The 18,377-nt window shown below is 31.5% G+C and overlaps 4 protein-coding genes across 12 annotated transcripts; 3 read left to right on the plus strand and 1 right to left on the minus strand.

Annotated features, from left to right (window-relative positions):
• Nucleotides 1–538: 538 nt before the first annotated feature.
• On the minus strand, nucleotides 539–3,856 carry LOC116402004 (ribosome biogenesis protein BRX1 homolog 1-like). Of its 9 annotated transcripts, none has more exons than XR_004214357.1 (7): nucleotides 3,415–3,856; nucleotides 3,299–3,329; nucleotides 3,044–3,114; nucleotides 2,143–2,358; nucleotides 1,822–1,963; nucleotides 1,449–1,575; nucleotides 539–786 (listed from the first exon to the last, which is right to left on the minus strand). XR_004214357.1 is itself a non-coding variant. In XM_031880653.1 (5 exons), the coding sequence occupies exons 2-4, from the start codon at nucleotides 2,343–2,345 to the stop codon at nucleotides 1,477–1,479; spliced, it is 444 nt and encodes a 147-aa protein (XP_031736513.1). In that variant the 5' UTR covers nucleotides 2,346–2,358; nucleotides 3,415–3,853; the 3' UTR covers nucleotides 539–786; nucleotides 1,449–1,476. The 9 variants fall into 9 exon arrangements, 4 of the variants coding, with proteins under 4 accessions (XP_031736513.1, XP_031736512.1, XP_031736514.1 ...); XR_004214355.1 differs by having other exon boundaries at nucleotides 2,143–2,374; XR_004214353.1 differs by having other exon boundaries at nucleotides 2,143–2,369; nucleotides 3,415–3,855.
• A 2,953-nt stretch (nucleotides 3,857–6,809) lies between these two features.
• On the plus strand, nucleotides 6,810–9,710 carry LOC101215864 (putative pectinesterase 11). Its single transcript, XM_004148814.3, has 4 exons — nucleotides 6,810–6,993; nucleotides 7,674–8,022; nucleotides 8,125–8,360; nucleotides 9,308–9,710. The coding sequence occupies exons 1-4, from the start codon at nucleotides 6,812–6,814 to the stop codon at nucleotides 9,483–9,485; spliced, it is 945 nt and encodes a 314-aa protein (XP_004148862.1). The 5' UTR covers nucleotides 6,810–6,811; the 3' UTR covers nucleotides 9,486–9,710.
• Nucleotides 9,711–11,466: 1,756 nt separating this feature from the next.
• Nucleotides 11,467–14,668, plus strand: LOC101210047 (probable pinoresinol-lariciresinol reductase 3). The gene is made up of 5 exons (XM_004148791.3): nucleotides 11,467–11,775; nucleotides 11,873–12,007; nucleotides 13,159–13,396; nucleotides 13,504–13,707; nucleotides 14,207–14,668. Exons 1-5 carry the CDS (start codon nucleotides 11,593–11,595, stop codon nucleotides 14,371–14,373), a joined length of 927 nt encoding a protein of 308 aa, XP_004148839.1. The 5' UTR covers nucleotides 11,467–11,592; the 3' UTR covers nucleotides 14,374–14,668.
• An 866-nt stretch (nucleotides 14,669–15,534) lies between these two features.
• LOC101209800 (phenylcoumaran benzylic ether reductase POP1) lies at nucleotides 15,535–18,215 on the plus strand. The gene is made up of 5 exons (XM_004148790.3): nucleotides 15,535–16,009; nucleotides 16,235–16,369; nucleotides 16,496–16,733; nucleotides 17,424–17,627; nucleotides 17,741–18,215. The coding sequence occupies exons 1-5, from the start codon at nucleotides 15,833–15,835 to the stop codon at nucleotides 17,905–17,907; spliced, it is 921 nt and encodes a 306-aa protein (XP_004148838.1). The 5' UTR covers nucleotides 15,535–15,832; the 3' UTR covers nucleotides 17,908–18,215.
• Nucleotides 18,216–18,377: the final 162 nt, after the last annotated feature.

The following is an 18,377-nucleotide window of genomic DNA, read 5'->3' on the forward strand; positions in this document are numbered from 1 at the left end:
TACAAAAGTGGTCTACGACGACAGTTATTTACTGTCGCGAACAGATTTCGCGACAGTTATTTTCAGTCATAGAAGCGGGAGTCATGGAAAGGCCTTCGACGACAGTTTTTGAAAACTGTCGCAATAGGTTATTTTATGACATGAAATAAATGTCGTTAATCAACATTCAACGACATTCAATAACTGTCATAATTTATTTTATGACATTCAATAACTATCATCATTTCTTTATTAACGACAGTTAAATAATTGTCACGAATTCTATTATCGTGACATGTATTAATTGTCATGAATATGTTTTTCGCGACAGTTTTTTTTTGTAAAAATGTCATTGTTTAGTTATTGACGACATTTTTTTCCAGTCAACGATTGTGCAATCGTGACAGTTTTTCGATAACATTAAATGTCATTGTTTTGCTAGTGACGACATTTTTTTCCAGTCAAATATATTGCAACTCCACCATTACACGAACCATTAGAATGACAATAATGTAGCTGAGAATGACAAATTTGAAATTATACAAGTTTCACACCAATGTACAAAAAAATAGCCAACACTTTAATATATATACACTATAATACGATTTATAATATTTGTACATCTTAATACAAGTTTCAATAATCCACATGTACGAAATACTAGCCCTTAATCAAAAAATATTTTAAATAGCATTAGAATACATCTAACAAGATTTTCTGCAGAAGCATAAACGACCAACCGAGAATGTTCGTCTCTGGAAATGTTCTTTGAAAGAAAACTCATGAAGTTGTCGACTCCAGTTGAACCTACAAAGACAACATGAATATAAGTATCCATAACACATACGTACAGTCAATGAGTAACTAAATCAATGTCTCAACAAAATACAGAACACAAACAAGAACTTCAACACTTGATTCCATGAAATGAAAAGAAGCACGTGAGGACTACATTAGGCAAACGATCATTAAATAATAGTGTGAAGAAGTGTAATCCCAAATGATCAAAAAGTTGGACAATCAATCTAACCTGGTTTGGCGATACATAAAGTGGGTTCTCATACCAACAGTTGATGGAAAATTGAACATGTAAGTTTAAAGGATAACAATCAATTATATGGAAATGTATACAGTGAACTAGAAAAACAATGAAATCATTGACATAAGAAAGAAAAATAGCAAGATCCCCAACTAGGACTCCTAAAAACTATTCCCCAAAATCTGCTTAATCTCAAACTCTTCAAATCAATTAATTTTTTGCCATGCCAAATTCCTTTCCTAATGACGATTGTATGCCTCATATCTTAAGAACGACACTTCTGACATTTATCTATATATACCTTAACGTACTTCACTAAAAACACGCATTGTTCCTCAAGTGGTGTTGCTAACGGAGTGATGGTTATAAATAAAGCATGATCATGGTTAGTATTAAATTCTGTAGCAAGTAGGAAATAAATAAAGCATACCTGGTAATTCCAGAACCAGATATGGTCATCAACAATAGAGAAAACAAATGGCATTAACTAAAAACTTCACAGATGGCCCACTAGGGCACTTTGCCATACATAGATAAAGATCTTTATGTTTTCTGCACTGGAATTAGAGAAAAAAATATCAATGAGTGGAAAAATATGATCGCAATGTACAAACATGATGAGAAGGCCATATAGGAAAGTAATATAATGAAAAGCAAAAGGATAGTTAAAACATCCTTATAAGTTATACACCACAAGAATAAAACCAAAATGTTATCATCCTATATCTAATTAAAAATAAAAATTAGAAAACATTGTACCTTAAAAATTCTAGATTACGACAATGCAATGAAAAGGTTCTAACCTCAAAAAATAGGCTGGAAGAACAACCTTTGAGCTCAACCAGCTCATTCAGTGTTGCACCCTTGTTGGACCTCAACTCCACCTTGTTATCCTTCTTACAATGTGGCAAAAGTGATACCATATTCAACATCAAATGCCAATACCTAATCAATCACAAGTTAAATTGCCAAAAATTCTAAAGGGAAGAAAAACTAAATAAATAAAAACAAAAAACATTTGGTTACTGGGTGATAAGTTATACTGCAAACTACCTAACCATGTATAGACATAACAATATATTTTACAAAAAGCTACAACAACTTGTTTCAACTATATTACATACCTAAAATTGATTCGACGGGAACACGTGATGAGAACCTTTTCTTTATTTCGAAAAACAGCATGATCAGAACCAACTTCACTCTCTTTTGTCACTTTTTTGTCTTTCCAGCCCATGAGTGTCCGCTTAGGTCTCTCCGGAGCATCATCGTCCTTCTTAACTGATACCGTCGGCAAAGACTCACTATGCTTCCTCTTCTTTGCCATTTGAGAATATCACCTTCAGAAATACTACACTTAAATTAAGAAACATAGATTAAAGGAATCTGTAAAGGATGAAGAGAGGAGTGAAGCAACCTAACTTCAAAGACACGTTCTAAACAGGATTGTTACTTCACGCATACAGAAAACACTCAAAGACTCAATAGAAATAAATCTTTATATGGGATACCAAAATCATTAAAATACGCAATAAAAAAAATTAAATCTTAAAACTTTACAAAGAAAACATATAGATCATTCACAAGTCCTTAAACCAAAGTAATACCATTCTATAAGTGTACAACTCACTCGTTTTCTCTTTAATCTTAACTCTTGGTGTCATGTAAACCACTACTGAAACTTTACCCATGATGATGATTACCAAAATCATAACTTTTAAATATAATAACTATGCGTATACACGTATGCATGAGGTCTCATGATTTGACACAAGAGAATAACAAATATCAAATGCGTTTCAAGTTTAAAACAATTACAAATAACATTTTATATACTTCACATCTGGAAGCTCGAACACAAAATTCAACATACTCACTAACAACACATCACAAACACACATAACCCTAGACAAATTACAGCAAACAAATCCCAACAACCCGGCACTTAAGGCAAATTGGTAGTTAAGTTACTTTATTGACTAGTTTGACACAACTTAAGGCAAAGTACAAAGTTTAAGATCTCACATTTCATTTTTCATTCTTTTTTTCTCAAAGCTTCAGCTCATAGCCATGACATCTCCTTTGGCCTTGATTTCCTAATTCGAACGAACAAAAATCAATCAAAAATCAACCAAATGCTTCATTGAGGCATTTCATCAAACACATTGTAAGCTACCAAAATGTTTCATCACCAACCTACACAAATTCTTGAAAACAAAGAAAATAATTTTAAAGATTGTAGCCATGACATCTCTTTTGGAAATGAGGATAAGATCTTACCGGCGAAACAATCCAATGAAATTGGGATAAACTGAAATCAAGAAACAATCCAATGGAGAAAATGAAGAACTTCATAGAGAGAGAGAGCGAGAAAGAGATAAGGAAGAGAAGCTTACCAGCGGAGCGGTGGCGGTTTTGCTTCGCGAACAGAGAGAAGGGGAAGGATGGGGCGGCTGGGCTGCGACGGAAAGAAAGACGGAAGGGAACGGCGGAAGGAAAAGAGAAAAGAGAAGGAAAGGAGAAGGAGACGGTGGAGTTGTCGCGGCGTACGAGAGGAAGGAGAAGAGGCGCGGCGGTTGCGGTTGGGGAGAAGGGGAAGGACGCACGGGGAGGAAGAAGGAAATAGGGAAAAGAAAGAAAAAGGAAAAAGAAAAGAAAAGGAAAAAAGAAAAAAAATTTAACCCTAACATTCTATGACAGTTAATAACTGTCACGAAAAGTGTTTTCCGAAAAATTCCGTCTTTTTCCGCCAAAAACGCGAAATTTTATATTTCGTGACAGTTTTTTTTTCTTCCATTCATTTTTTGAGATATATAACTGTCATTGTAGGGTAGTTTTCTTCTAGTGGGAGATGCCTTTTATAGAAATTCGATCCACTATGCCAACAATGTCAAAGACCACGTCAATGTTTAGCAGAAATTCGATCCACTATGCCAACAATGCCAAAGACCACGTCAATGTTTAGCAACGGACTAAAGCTCGTTTTGTTAAACATTTTCATTTGCTCACTAGTTAGGTATTTTCTTAATCACGGTATGAATTTGGCACAAAATAGTAACAATAAAATAATTATCCTCATATATAGTTATCTTAGCTAACTATAAGCAGAGAAAACTAGATTGTTAAGTTAGTTAATGAATCCTAGATGTTAATCAACCAATCAACTATACACAAACGATGTGAATGAAAGCTAAACAATAGGTGAATGTGGGCGTTTGGTCCATTAGCAAAGTTAATTTTATTGTCCCACGTTAATAGATTAGGAAGATGTGAGTGGACATAAATATAACCTAAATAATGAAAGAGGAATACAATTGAGTTAACAGTACTAACATATATAACTTTGTCACCACACGTGTGTTGTTGTTTTAAGCTGTGTTAACCTTGGACAGCAATTGTACTACTTACACATTTTGCGTGTCAAAGTTTTTTTTAAAAAGAAAATTTGTACAATTCAAAATACATATATAATTATGTTGTATATGTTTTGTAGTAGTCCAACAATGCTACACAACAAGATCACCAACCGAGACAACGCATAAGTAAAGCCTTTAAGGTTTCCATCAATCTTGCAAAATTACCCAAATTTATACTTAAAAAATAGAAGAGATATCATAAATTACACCAACTTACAAAAAAAAGTTAACCCCGTAGGAAAAGACAAATTTAATATAATATTTGACAACATATAATATATATTTTAATTAGTTGAATCATATTCAAGTTGATTTTTCTTTTACGAAAAAACGAACAAAACTCAACTGACATATGTTTGAATCTTTTCAATCATCCTAAGAAATTAGACTTTCTTGAATCCAGGGTTAAATGTTTATTACTACCAAAACTATGGGAATTTAACTAGGGGAAGGTGTTTATAGATGTGTAAAGAGATCCCAAAGGAAGTGTAGGTTAGAAATTGATTCATAGTATTTACATCTCTTGAAAATGAAAAGTAAGTAACAATAAAATATTTAATATTTCAATGAATATATGTAATGTTTTAATAATAACAATAGGAAGAATATATATAATGTAGTATATTATATATAGTTTATGAATAGGGAGAAGTATACTTGAAATAACCTAATGAATTTAGAATTTGAGAGGTCAACTAGTTAATAATGTAAATCCAAAAAAAGTATGGTGTACCTTAGCTGAGTTGAACTTGGGAAATATATATACATATATGTAATGTATTTCTGTTGCTTCAAGATATCACTCTCTTTATGTATTTCTTTTGCTTTATTCCATCATTTTCAACACCATACCTTTATTTATTGGTTTTTGCGGTCGTTTTCTTAATTGTTTGAAGTTTAATCTCTCATTCTATAATTGTGGTATTAAAAAAGAATGTCTAAAAATTAAAACAATTTTGATCAAATTCGTAAACTTGATAGCTATTTGAGTTTAGAAATGAAGTCTACTTTTCTTTTTTTCGGTTATTAACATCGTTTTCATCTTCTTCTTTTTTATGTTAAAAGAAAGTTAGAATTTTAGTTGAATTCTGAAAACATCCCAAGTTTTTAAAAAGTTATTATTTTTCTTTCAGTGGGTTCAAAACTTGACTTAATTTTTAAAAAGAAAATTCAAAAATTAACAAAAACAAAAAATTTAGAAGTGATTATTTTGACGAGATTTAGTTCTTAGTTTTTAATTATAAAAAATTAAATTTATAAATATCAATTCCACTTTTAGATTTTCTTTTGTTTATTTTACTATTTGAATCGTATGATATTTGACTAAAAATTCAAACATAAAAAACTATATATCATAAGAAAATCGAAAAAAAAGAAAACTAAATTTTAAATTTTAACATAAATTAAAACTAAACAACAAATTAAATGTTATCAATGACATAGTAGCTTAATGTTATCAAACGATCCCGAAGCAAGACCATATCCATATTGTTTATGCAATTCCCTATGTTTTGATCAGACCAAAATTTTAATGTTACAAATCAAGACCATATTTAATATTAATCGGAAGGAGGAAACTTGTTTTCTTTGCAATCCTATGCATTTCTTTGCAATCCTATGTATAAGTTCTTCAAAACTAGCTTAAAAAATTGTTCTCAAGCCATAATTTGGTAGCACGCATTTCAAAGTTAAATTATAACAAATATCTTTATTGAAGTTTTAAACATCATATCATATACTTTTAAAACTTACCATGCAAGGTTACCACTTAACTTTTATAAAAGAAAACAAAATTAATCCGTTTTTTTAAATATATATTAACGTCACAAAACTAACACATGGAGTCCGAACAATTTTGAATTCCAAAATATAAACTGAAAATTGAAACTCTTGAAGATTTTTAAAACTTTTGTCTAAGTCAAGGGAGTGATTGTTGAGAAAAACAGTAAAAACTAAAAAACAAAATCTCACACATTAAACTTAGCTTAAAGTGTATCTAAATATGAAATTTTTGAAATGAGAGATATAAACTCCTTTTATATGGTTCAAGTTCATCCCCATTCTTCAATCTAAGTGATGTAGGACAAATTGTACTTTTAAAATTTTGCCAAAAACCCAATGGAGTAATATTATTCAATATCTTTTGAAAGGCCAATTGAATACCCTAAATTTTTTCTTTACCAAATAAGCAAAGTGCAACTGTATTTCTTATAATTTAGCCTACATATATATATATATATATATAAGGAAACTTTTATTCCTTGCAACCCAACGAAGAGGAGTAAGAAAAATCCCCTCACATGGGTACACATGGGGATTTAACCTCTAAACCAAGCTACACAAAGTTATATATAATATGTGCGTATATATATATGTTATGAAATTAATATACTGGAATAATAATATGGCCATGGGTCCTGGAGATATGACAACAGCAAGGCTAATAAGAGTGGATGGATCAGGAAATGGAGACTTCAAAAAAATTCAACAAGCAATTGATTCTGTTCCTTCTCAAAACAATGAACTCGTTTTCATTTGGGTTAAGCCTGGAACTTACAGGTAATTATTAATTGTTCCTTCATTTTCTTATTTTCATTTTGGTCACTCTTCTTCTTCTTCTTCTTCTTCTTTTCTCTCAATTTCTTTGATCGGGTGCTTGTAACACGATTATATGATTTGAACTCTTTAAGATTAGATCGAAGGAGAGAATTAGTTGAAATAAAGCATAGTTCAACCGGCATATTTAAACTTGTTATATGAGTTTAAGGTTAAGAAAATTGAGTTTTTAGTTTTCAAACTTGTGGTTGTTTTAACTTTTGAAGTTTTGAATTTGTTAACATTCTTCGTTCTTTATGTTTTAGGGTTCATTTTTTTATTATGGTCAACTTTTTTGTTATATTTATTGTTGTGTTGCGGTTGTGTCATGTTCGCATGGCCTCTTTCTGTTCATTTCTTTAAGTTTATATATACATGAAAAAAAAAAAAAGCAGAGAGAAGGAGAAGATAACAAAAGAAAAGAAATAGATGCGAGGATGAAGAAGGATCATAGAATTTTAAATAGTTCTATATTAGAAAAATATTGTGATTGAATAGGGTTTGATAGATTCTAAAATTTGGTTAAATTTTATATCGTTAGAAAGAATTTTATTTTTAAAAATTATATGGATAATTTTAATTAAAAACAATGACAACATATATACTTTTGTTTATGTGGTGTGTTGATAACAAATATTGAGTAGAGAGAAAATAGTGGTACCTGAGGACAAGCCCTACATAACAATAAGCGGCAGTAAGGCCTCCGATACAAAAATCACATGGAACCAAGGAAGAGATTTACTTGAATCTCCGGTTGTATCTATCTTTGCTTCTGATTTTGTCGGTCGTTTTCTGACAATCGAAAACACATTTGGCACAACTGGCATTGCGGTGGCATTAAGGGTTTCCGCCGATAGAGCAGCCTTTTACGGCTGTCGGATCATCTCCTTTCAAGACACCCTTTTGGACGACACTGGAAGACATTACTTCAATAATTGTTACATAGAAGGAGCCACCGATTTCATTTGCGGGAATGCCGCTTCTCTATACGAGGTTTTTTTTTCCATCTCTTGATATATTCATTACATACTAGCTAGTTAAGTTATATTTAAGGAGTATATATGGAAGGTTTCTTATATGTGGATTGTACTATAGAAGTGTCATTTGCATTCGACGTCGGATAGAGGTGGGGCGATGACGGCGCAGCATCGAAACACGGGGGAGGAAAACACAGGGTTCGTGTTCTTGGGAGGAAAAATAACAGGAAGTGGATCCATGTTTCTTGGACGGCCATGGGGGGATTTCTCTAAAGTTGTGTTTGGGTACACTTACATGTCCAATGTTGTTGAACCTGAGGGTTGGAATGATTGGGGAGATCCAACCAAGCAAAGGTAACATTATTATTTCTTTATAAGCTGTGATTTATAGCATATTTAAAATTACTTTTGTTATTTCTTTTTAAATCATTATAAAACATGTTTGTAATCCTTCAAGCTAATTTTAATTTTGTATAGATCAAAGTTGCATTTATGAAGTGTAAATTTCAAAAATTATTTTAAAAGAAAAGTGATTATGATGATTTTAAAATCACTACTCTTTCACTTAGTTCATTTGAATGGTTTTTGAAAATTTTAATTTAGTCTTAGTTACTTCGATATATAAGAATTTCCACAAAAACAAGGTGAAAAATGGTTTAAAAAATATATTTTTTATTTTCAATTTCAATGTTATCGTGTGAAAAGTTTTCATAATTTAGAAATATATATTACAAAGTCACAGTAAAGAAACTCTAATATACTATATGAAAAATTATTAAATTAAGAATCTCTACTATATACTAAATGAATTAAGTGAAAAATTATTAAATTTAAGAATTTAACTGATGTCTTAGGTGTTAACTTTTAGTTTATATAATTTTTAAAAGTTTTAATTTAGTCTTTGTTATTTGAATTTCCTTTCTGTAGTTTTACAAGTTAAAATAATTGCAAATATATATATACATATATATGAATAAAAAATTAAAAGAAAAACTACAAAAAAATCTCTCTGAAACGACGAAAAGAAACTTCGAAATAATTTCTTTCTCGCAAATTTATAACATTCCAACGCATAAATAAATTTTCTAGTTCAGATGATGTGAAAGCAAAACCACGTATAGGGTTCTTTTATATAATGCTCGATTTGCTGGTCACTTTATTTTTTATATATATTTAAATGCAGGTTTGCTGTTTGTTTGTTGTTATATTTTACCAAAAACTCTACAAATATAATTAAGATTGGTAAAACTAAATGTAATTTATAAATTGAGATTTTTGTGAAATCATGCACATGTATACAGAACGGTGTTGTATGGAGAATACAAATGTTATGGGCTCGGAGCAAACAGAGATAAAAGAGTGGTATGGTCACGTAGTTTGTCGACGGATGAGGCTTCAAAACTTTTCACCAAAGACATCATTGGTGGTCGAGCTTGGCTTCGACCTGCACCATCTCATTTCAAAGGGGGCTTTCCCTAGCTAGCACTAGCTCCATCATCACTTGCCACAACCAATATTTTCTTAGTTACATTTTGATTCTTTGGTTGTAATTTCATGCTATCAGCTCTCTAATTTCTTTTAGCTAATTTTATATCTCTTGTTTTCACGGTATTACATTTTCATTGTTAAGTCAACATTCCCATTATATTTTTAAAAATTCATGAAGTTATAAATAAATAAGAATAATTTTATGTTACTAATCAATACGAAGGGTAAGAAATAAGAATAAATAGATGTTAGTACATATACATCCACACACATACACACGTACATACATACACTTGCATTTCATTATATACTCTTACATATTTAAGACAATACGTCTACTTCATAAGAAACCATAATTTGTTCACAGATACACTGAAGATAGGGAAGAAGTTCGTTTCGACGTCAGAACATTTAAATGTCTTCAATATACATAATATACTCTTAACAAATTTTGTATATAACCATAAACCTTACTTATCGAAACTCTTCGCCGAAATAGGGGTGAAACGTGTCTGCTTTAGCCATTCATCGAAAATAGTATGCTCTACCCAGTAGATTTGCACAGAAAATGGAAGAATGTGAAAAATGCACGTGGTAAAAAACACTAGTATTAAATAATATTGCTAATTTAATCAATGAATATACTAATGATTGTTCGTTGGCATTTAATTAAGTAGTTATTTAATTCAAAATTAGTAAATCATATGTATATATTTAAGTTTTAGATATTAATAATTATCTCACATATTCAAATCATTTCATTAATTATTACATATATTTAATTTTCATATATTCAATATTGATCATATGGTTGGAATTTATGTCTTAAGACTCGTAGTTTGTAATCATATTCTATTCAATAAAGTCGTTATTGATACAATAATCTTAAAATCAATAAACTAAGATCTTGAGGCTAATTTTGAGTAGTTCGAGTATATAGCCTAATTGGTCTATAGTAGTATACGAATAAGGTTGGATGCCTTATTCTAGGAACACTATGCATGTGACTTGCTTTGTAGTTAGTACAAACGATGTGATCCTGAATCGTTCATGTAGAGACATAAAAGTGTGGGCATCCAATGTAAGAGTTTACATAAAACTGAAATCATGAAATAATCACTTTTAAGTTGTAGCATCATTGACTTTAATTAATAAAATAAACTATTTCATTTAAAGATATCCTACATAACTTAATTTTAATCGTGAGCTAACTATGAACTCATCTTCACATGAGATTATTTTTACATCTACATAGGTGATGACAACTCATTAGTGCTGACTCAATAAGCCTTCCATTTTAGGGGTAAGACCGAGTGGATAGCTGGAGACATATGGTGCATGACAGAATTCATTTCTACCTACTTTAGGGTTAGTAGATAATAGAATTGTAATCGGATTGAAAGACATTTTCAACCCAACCCATCTTTTCGGGTTATATAGATTGGCAACCCAAATAACCTGAATTTAGTTTTCAACCCAACCTGTAAATATATGAGTTGAGTTAAATTTTGTTTTTCTCCGTTTAGGATTTAGGGAAACAGAGGTGGACAATGCGATTTTGAGGAAAAGACCAAAGAGAGAGAAGACCGACCGTCGAAAACGGAGATGGACGACGCGATTGTGAGGGAGACGACCAAAGACTGAAATAGATGAAATCTCGATTTAAAATAAATCAAAGGTTTGAGTATTACTTTGTTCGTTTGCACATTTAACTTTCGTTTATCTTAATCTCTATACTTTTAAAATATTTGTTTCGGTATTTATACAGTTCATTTAGTTATTGTATTTTTAAAATACTCATTTTAATTTTTATAATTTTAGTTACACTAAAAAAAGTAACCGTAAAATTGAAAATAGCATGGACAAAAATGAATATTATAAAAACATTTTAAAAATATATAGACTAAAGTGAAAAAAATAAATAAATAAAAACCAAAAAATTACAACCACCAAATAGGATTTAAATAATATAATAATTTCCATCTCAGAATATTCGGTGAAACCACCACTTACCGCCGGGGGAGCTCCAAAATCCAAACCGTCAGATTCTTCGTCGTCGCCGGTGGAATCTGCCACACTTCTTCAATTCAACTCGAAAATGGAGGAGCAAAGCAAGATTCTGATCATCGGAGCAACAGGTTATCTAGGGTTCCATTTGGCTCAAGCCAGCTGCAATTATTCTCACCCTACATTTGCTCTCATCAGAAATTCTACTTTCTCTTCACCTCACAAACTAGACAAGCTCCGAGCTCTCTCCGATGCTGGAGTTAAATTCATTGAGGTTTCTCTCCTCCTCCTCCTCCTCCTCCTCCTCTCATTATTGTTCTTCAGTTGTTTGTTGCTGGAGATGCAGATTTTGAATCATTTTAACTATTTAGGGTTCTCTGGACGACGAAGCTAGCCTTGTGGAAGCTGTTAATCAAGTGGATGTAGTCATCTGTGCTGTTTCCTCTAAACAGGTGTTGGAACAGAAGCCTCTGATTCGAATTATCAAACAATCTGGTCCCATTAAGGTATTAAATAATACATATAATCAGAGTGCGGTCAGATTGAATTATTTTATTAAATTTGGCTTAAAATTATTTAACCAAGGTCCAACATTACTAATTGATTCAGATTTAATGGGAATCTTAATTATTCAGTATATAAGAGACTTAGGTCATGGTCCCCTTATAAAGACAATGTTCCAAAAACTCTTTCTTGTATCAGAAAGATCCCACTGAGGACACGGTTCAAAGTTATTCAGGGTTTTGTTTGAGGAAGAAGACAATAGTCTATAAAATTTTATACATGTCAATTACTTGGAGATAGAATCTAGTATGTAACTTACAATTTGACATGATCTTATGTTAATCTATTATATGGATTTAAAGTATTTATTCTAACAAAGAAAATATTTGTTGATAGAATTTAGTTCCAAGACATTTCTGCTAGATTCTATTGAAGATTTAAAATCACAACGGCCATACGGTATTGAATTAGTACTCTTAAGAAATTTTTTTGCCTTAATCTGTTTGTTGAGGTTTTAGATTAGGTCAGGTTTACAACCTTATAATAATATGAAAAGTGAATCTCGTTTGATTGTGTTTGATGGTATTTGTCGGTGTTCCGTAATCGTAATGAGTTTGATTGAGCTGCGGATGATAGTCAACCCAATTGCAATTAAAAATTACATGAGCATATCGTTTCCATCCTCGATTGATACTTTTTAAGATAGTTTTGTCTTCCTCTTTTCCTGATGCAAAATTAAGCACCCTTTCTTTCATTATAGCTCATCTTCCCTAGTAAATAATTGGCATGCAGTCCATTTTTTAATCAATGTCTATTAGTGTTTTGGATTTTTCCCTTCTAACATTTATCAATTAAATGTTTCTTTTTTTTTTTTCTAAAAAAAAACGTTACCATTATTGATTGATTTGAAACGGCCATGGTAACGGTACATTTGCAAAGTATTCAGGTAAACATGATCCAAGTACATTTGCAATTGAGAGGCTAGTTACAATTACACACATTTCATTGTAGATTGATTTTGATGTATTTGTATGTAAGATCACATCCCTAAGGTAATGGAATCTGCAATTCACGATCTTACACGTTGGAATTTGAATGATATTTGTTTGATATCACAAAGATTGATGTTGTTTGTTTGGTTATGCTGCTGCAGAGGTTTATTCCATCAGAATTTGGACTTGATCCTGACAAGGTTCAAATCTTAAACATGGATTATGACTTTTATTCCCGCAAAGCCGAAATTCGTCGGCTAGTTGAAGCTGAAGGCATTCCATATACCATAGTTTCTTGCAATTTTTTTACAAGTTATTTACTTCCTTCCCTTGTTCAACCAGGCATGAAAAGCCCTCCAAGGGATAAGGTGACAATATTTGGTGATGGAAATACCAAAGGTTTGTCTACAAGAAAACTCACTATTACACATTGATTTCTTTTGGATATTAGTAAGTATATAATCCTAAGTTTTTCGGTTAGTTGTGACTTTGTGATCACACTGCAGGTGTATTTGTGAAGGTCGATGATGTTGCTGCCTTTACAATTAGTGCAGTGGATGATCCACGCACATTGAACAAGGTAGTTCATCTAAGGCCTGAAGGAAATGTTTATTCCTTGAATGAATTGGTTGAGATTTGGGAGAGTAAAATTGGGAAGAAGCTTGAGAAGAATTATGTATCAGAAGAGGAGCTGCTAAAGAAAATTGAAGGTACCAAATTTCATTTAGAAATGAACCTTGAGCTGTGTGAAACTTTGTTTACCAACCTAAACTTTTGTTCTATGCAATAATCACGAATGATATTGGAATGAATATAAGTTTCTTAGCCTCAGCTGACCGTAATTTAATCATAAATGCTGTGATTCAATAATGAAACAATCCAGGTCTTCTTCCGCCTAATTCCGACAAGCAAGCTCAACCTTCCAGGGTGTTTTTCTTTTATTTCATCTTACCGAAAGCTTGCTAAACCATTTAACTCTAGGCTATATAAACCAATTGGATGGACCAAATATCCATTACAAATTCTTCAACGCCAGATATAAGTGTCAGTAGGTAATAGATAAAGCTGATATGGGTTCTTTGGGTACTCATTTTCTTCTTTGGTAGAATTTGAATTAGCAATGATTTGGGTATTTGCATTATTGTATAGCTGCCTTATGATGTTCCAACTCCCACTTATTGTTGTTTTGATTCTTTGTTGTGATTGCAGAGACTCCTTACCCTGAGAACATGGAGTTCATCTTCGTATATTCTGCATTTATAAAGGGAGATCAAATATATTTCGATATGGAGGCATCAAATGGAGTTGATGGTTCAAAATTATATCCACAACTCAAGCACACAACGATTAGTGAGTTCTTGGACACCCTTTTGTAATGGTTTCCAAATTCTTTCTTTTTTTGTTTATAATAATTTGTAATGATAATCTAATATTTTGCATCACGGTTCTATTGAGAGAATAGAAGAATACAGGGACATGATAAATAAATAAAACTAGCATATAGAAAAGATCCCAATTTGAAAAGAAAAAAAATGGTTTAAATTGAGAAGAATCGAACGTGGAACTTGACTAGAAAATAGAAAGTTGTGTGACGAGTTGCCAATGTTGAGCTTCCAGAAGAAGTATAAATAAAGTGGGCGGCGGCCACTCTTCTTCTTCCCCTCCCACCAACCCACGTGTGTCTCCTAGCCAACCTCATTTTCTTAAAACATTTTAATTCCAATCTTAAGCTTATTATTAAATTAAACACTTTTTAGTAATATATTTATTTTTTTTATAATTGTCTTTAAGCACGTGAAAATAAAATAAATAAAACCATAGATCTTTGGATCCGAGCTAGATCGATTTGGCTGTATTTTCTTGTAAAAGTGTTTTTTTTAAAAAAAAAACTTTAAACCATTCATTTTTTTAAATAAATAATAAATATCACATTGGGCCGATAGACAACCAAATTTTGGTAGTATTGTTAATATTTTTTAGCAGTTTTGGTATTTAAAATAAATTTTCTTTAAATTGCTTTTGTTTTTATAATTTTTAAAAAATATTATAGATATTTTTCCTAAAATAATGAAAATTGTTGTAAAACAAAAGTGAGAAAATAAATCTAAATTTCATAATTTATAGTTTAGAATTAGAATATAGTAAACAAAGTACTAACTACTCTCTCGAATTAAAGGATAAATAATTGAAAATAAGAACTGATATTGAAAAAAAAAAGCAATTTAATCTCTTCTTTATTAAGTGAAGCAATTTGTTTATAGAATGTAAAAATTAGATTCTGTTTTGGTAACATTTTTTAAAAAATTAAGCTTATTTATTGTTGGTGTCTTATGATAAGTCTATGGTTGAAACAACTTTTTGAAAGCTACTTTTTATAGTTTTTAAAATTTGATTTAGTTTATTAAACTAGTGGTAAAATATAGATAACAAATAAAGAACTTTTTGAAAGCTAATTTTTATAGTTTTTAAAATTTGATTTAGTTTATTAAACTAATGGTAGAATATAGATAAGAAATAAAGAAAATTAAAGGTGAGAATTAATTTTTAAAAATAAAAAATAAAATAAATAATAATAGGTTTAAATCATTATTATAAAATAAAATTAGACACTATGGGATTAGATGAGTACAAAAAAAGATTAGGGGAAAGAATTAAAAAAGAAGAGAAGGGCAAATTTGACATTTCCTATCACTCCATTTTGCACTATATATACACTTGGATTTCGGACTCCCAAGTCCCACCCACCGGTCAAAGCAAATATTTTTTAACAACGACAAAGGCACTCCACGGTACTCCTCCGATCAACTATTTCTCCGCCGGGAACTCCTTACTCCGATGGCTCAGAAGGTTCTTATCATCGGAGGAACTGGCTACATCGGTAAATTCATCGTACAAGCCAGCGCCAAAGCTGGTCATCCTACATATGCATTGATCCGCAGGTCTTCGCTCGAAAGCCCCGCCAAGAATCGAATCCTCAATCATTTCAAAAGCTTAGGAGTCAATTTTCTCTTCGTAAGTACATTTCTCTGGATTTTTTTTGTTTCATTGCTCAGAATTATTTTGTAATCCTGATTTTCTAGGTCTGATTTGATTTTAGTCGTGATTACTTATAATGTAGCGTACTGTTGATTCTTTTGAGTTATTCACATTATTAGTTCTTGAATTCTGTGGAACCATAATGAATTTGATTGGATATGGTATTGTTTAATTTGGCTGAAACTATGAAAATTGGGACAGGGTGATCTCTTTGACAATGAGAGTTTGGTTAAGGCGATTAAGCAGGTTGATGTGGTGATATCAACCCTTGGTGGCCATATGGTTCCCCATCAACATAAGATCCTATCTGCTATCAAGCAAGCTGGCAATGTGAAGGTAATCTTATTCTACATTTTCCTTACAACTATGTCATTGATTGTGATTGTTTTGCTGCAATATCTATTTTTCTAGTAGAGTTTGTGCGTTTTGGGAATTTTGATCATTGGAATTTGTGTGCCACAGAGGTTCTTTCCTTCTGAGTTCGGTAACGATGCGGATCATATCGATGCTGTGGAACCAGCGAAATCTATGTATGCTGCAAAGGCTGAATTTCGTAGGGCTATTGAAGCTGAGGGAATCCCACATACATTTGTGGTATGCAATTTCTTCGATGGTTACTTTCTTAGCAACTTGTCTCAGCCAGATGCAAGCGTCCCACCTAGAGACAAAGTCGTTATCTTAGGAGATGGAACTCCCAAAGGTACAATATGTCATTAAATTTATCTTCCCCATCAGCTCAAGTTTTTAAGTAAAATGGTAAATTGACATTGTTATCAGAATCTAGAAAAAAAATCATGTGTTTAAACTTCTCCAGTGTTATTTCCTTCCTAATTAATATTGATTTCACTTGTTGGACTTTGTACATATTTCAATCTCACAAGAGAGAGTTAGATGATATAACATTAAATCTAACTTCATCCATGAGTGTAAGCTTTTAGTCAATTGCCGATTCGAAATTATCTTTATTCTCATGAGTTCTAATTGAATCTTTTTTTATTGTGGGATAAATTGTGGTACATACCATATCCTATTTTCTTGAGTTGAATGGTTTCCAAACCTTCCTTGGAAATCAAATAGATAATGATGCATTTCATTTGGCTTTTTATTCATCAAACCAATTGCTGTATATTATTGTCTTCAATATGGTGTTTCAATAGCCTTCCACGCTATTCATTCTGTATCGGATTTGTTTGTCAAAATAGCGATTTGCATCAAGGAAGAAGCTCTTCTAATGAACAAAACTTCTGCATATATACACACGTGTTAAAAATAATTGATTGCAACATGAACCATCATTCATACATCGTACTTAGTTTCTTGAAGGGAGATATAGAATTTGTTTCAACAGCCATTCACCCTATTCATTATGTCTTTGTTATGTTTCATGAAGTCATTTACAACAAGGAAGAAGACGTTGGAACGTACACAATCCGAGCAATAGATGATCCAAGAACCCTCAACAAGATCATGTACCTTAGGCCCCCAGCTAACATCTACTCAACCAATGATCTCGTGTCGCTGTGGGAGAGAAAAATTGGCAAGAGTCTTAAAAGAATCTATGTACCAGAGGAAGAAGTATTGAAGAAAATCCGAGGTGGGTTTTTTAAGCAAAGCAACAAACTTTCAATTCTTATATTCTATTGTATGCTTCTAAATCACAAACTGACTAACAACACAATTGCTTTTGCTAATCATTTCGTTTTTCAGAGACTTCATATCCACTTAATATAGAATTGGCACTATGTCACACTGCTCAAGTGAAGGGATGTCAAACTAATTTTAGTATTGAACCATCTTTTGGAGTTGAAGCTTCAGCATTGTACCCAGATGTTCGATATACAACTGTAGAAGAATACCTCGACCAGTTTGTCTAAAGAAAAAGTCTTTTGTTTTTTTGTCTTTTTTTTTTTACTTTTGTCATTTTGGCATAATGGGTGTAAGTCTTAGGCCGTTGGGTGTTATGATTCATGTATAATAAGGAAATGCTCTTATTTGAAAATAGAGGTTCTTACATAATTCAAAGTTTAGAATGAGAGTTTGAAGAAAAGTTTATTCTCGTCCTCCTTTTTCTATGATGGGTAAGTGAAACAAATATCAATTTATACCCTAAACTTTGTATTGTACCAATTTTAACTTAAAATTACCTCTTTATAGAATGTGTTAGACATATATTGTGAATCAATAAATTATTTAGGAATTTAATCAATACAATTATTAATTTCATATGTGATTTTCTTAAAAGTAATACAGTGAAAAGTGTAAATTGATACACTTACAAAATGTATCGAAACTTAAATTGATACATTTACAAAATGTATCGAAACTTTAAGTAGGAAGGTCTCCT

Source organism: Cucumis sativus, chromosome 2, assembly GCF_000004075.3.
Source record: "Cucumis sativus cultivar 9930 chromosome 2, Cucumber_9930_V3, whole genome shotgun sequence".
Lineage (NCBI taxonomy): Eukaryota > Viridiplantae > Streptophyta > Magnoliopsida > Cucurbitales > Cucurbitaceae > Cucumis > Cucumis sativus.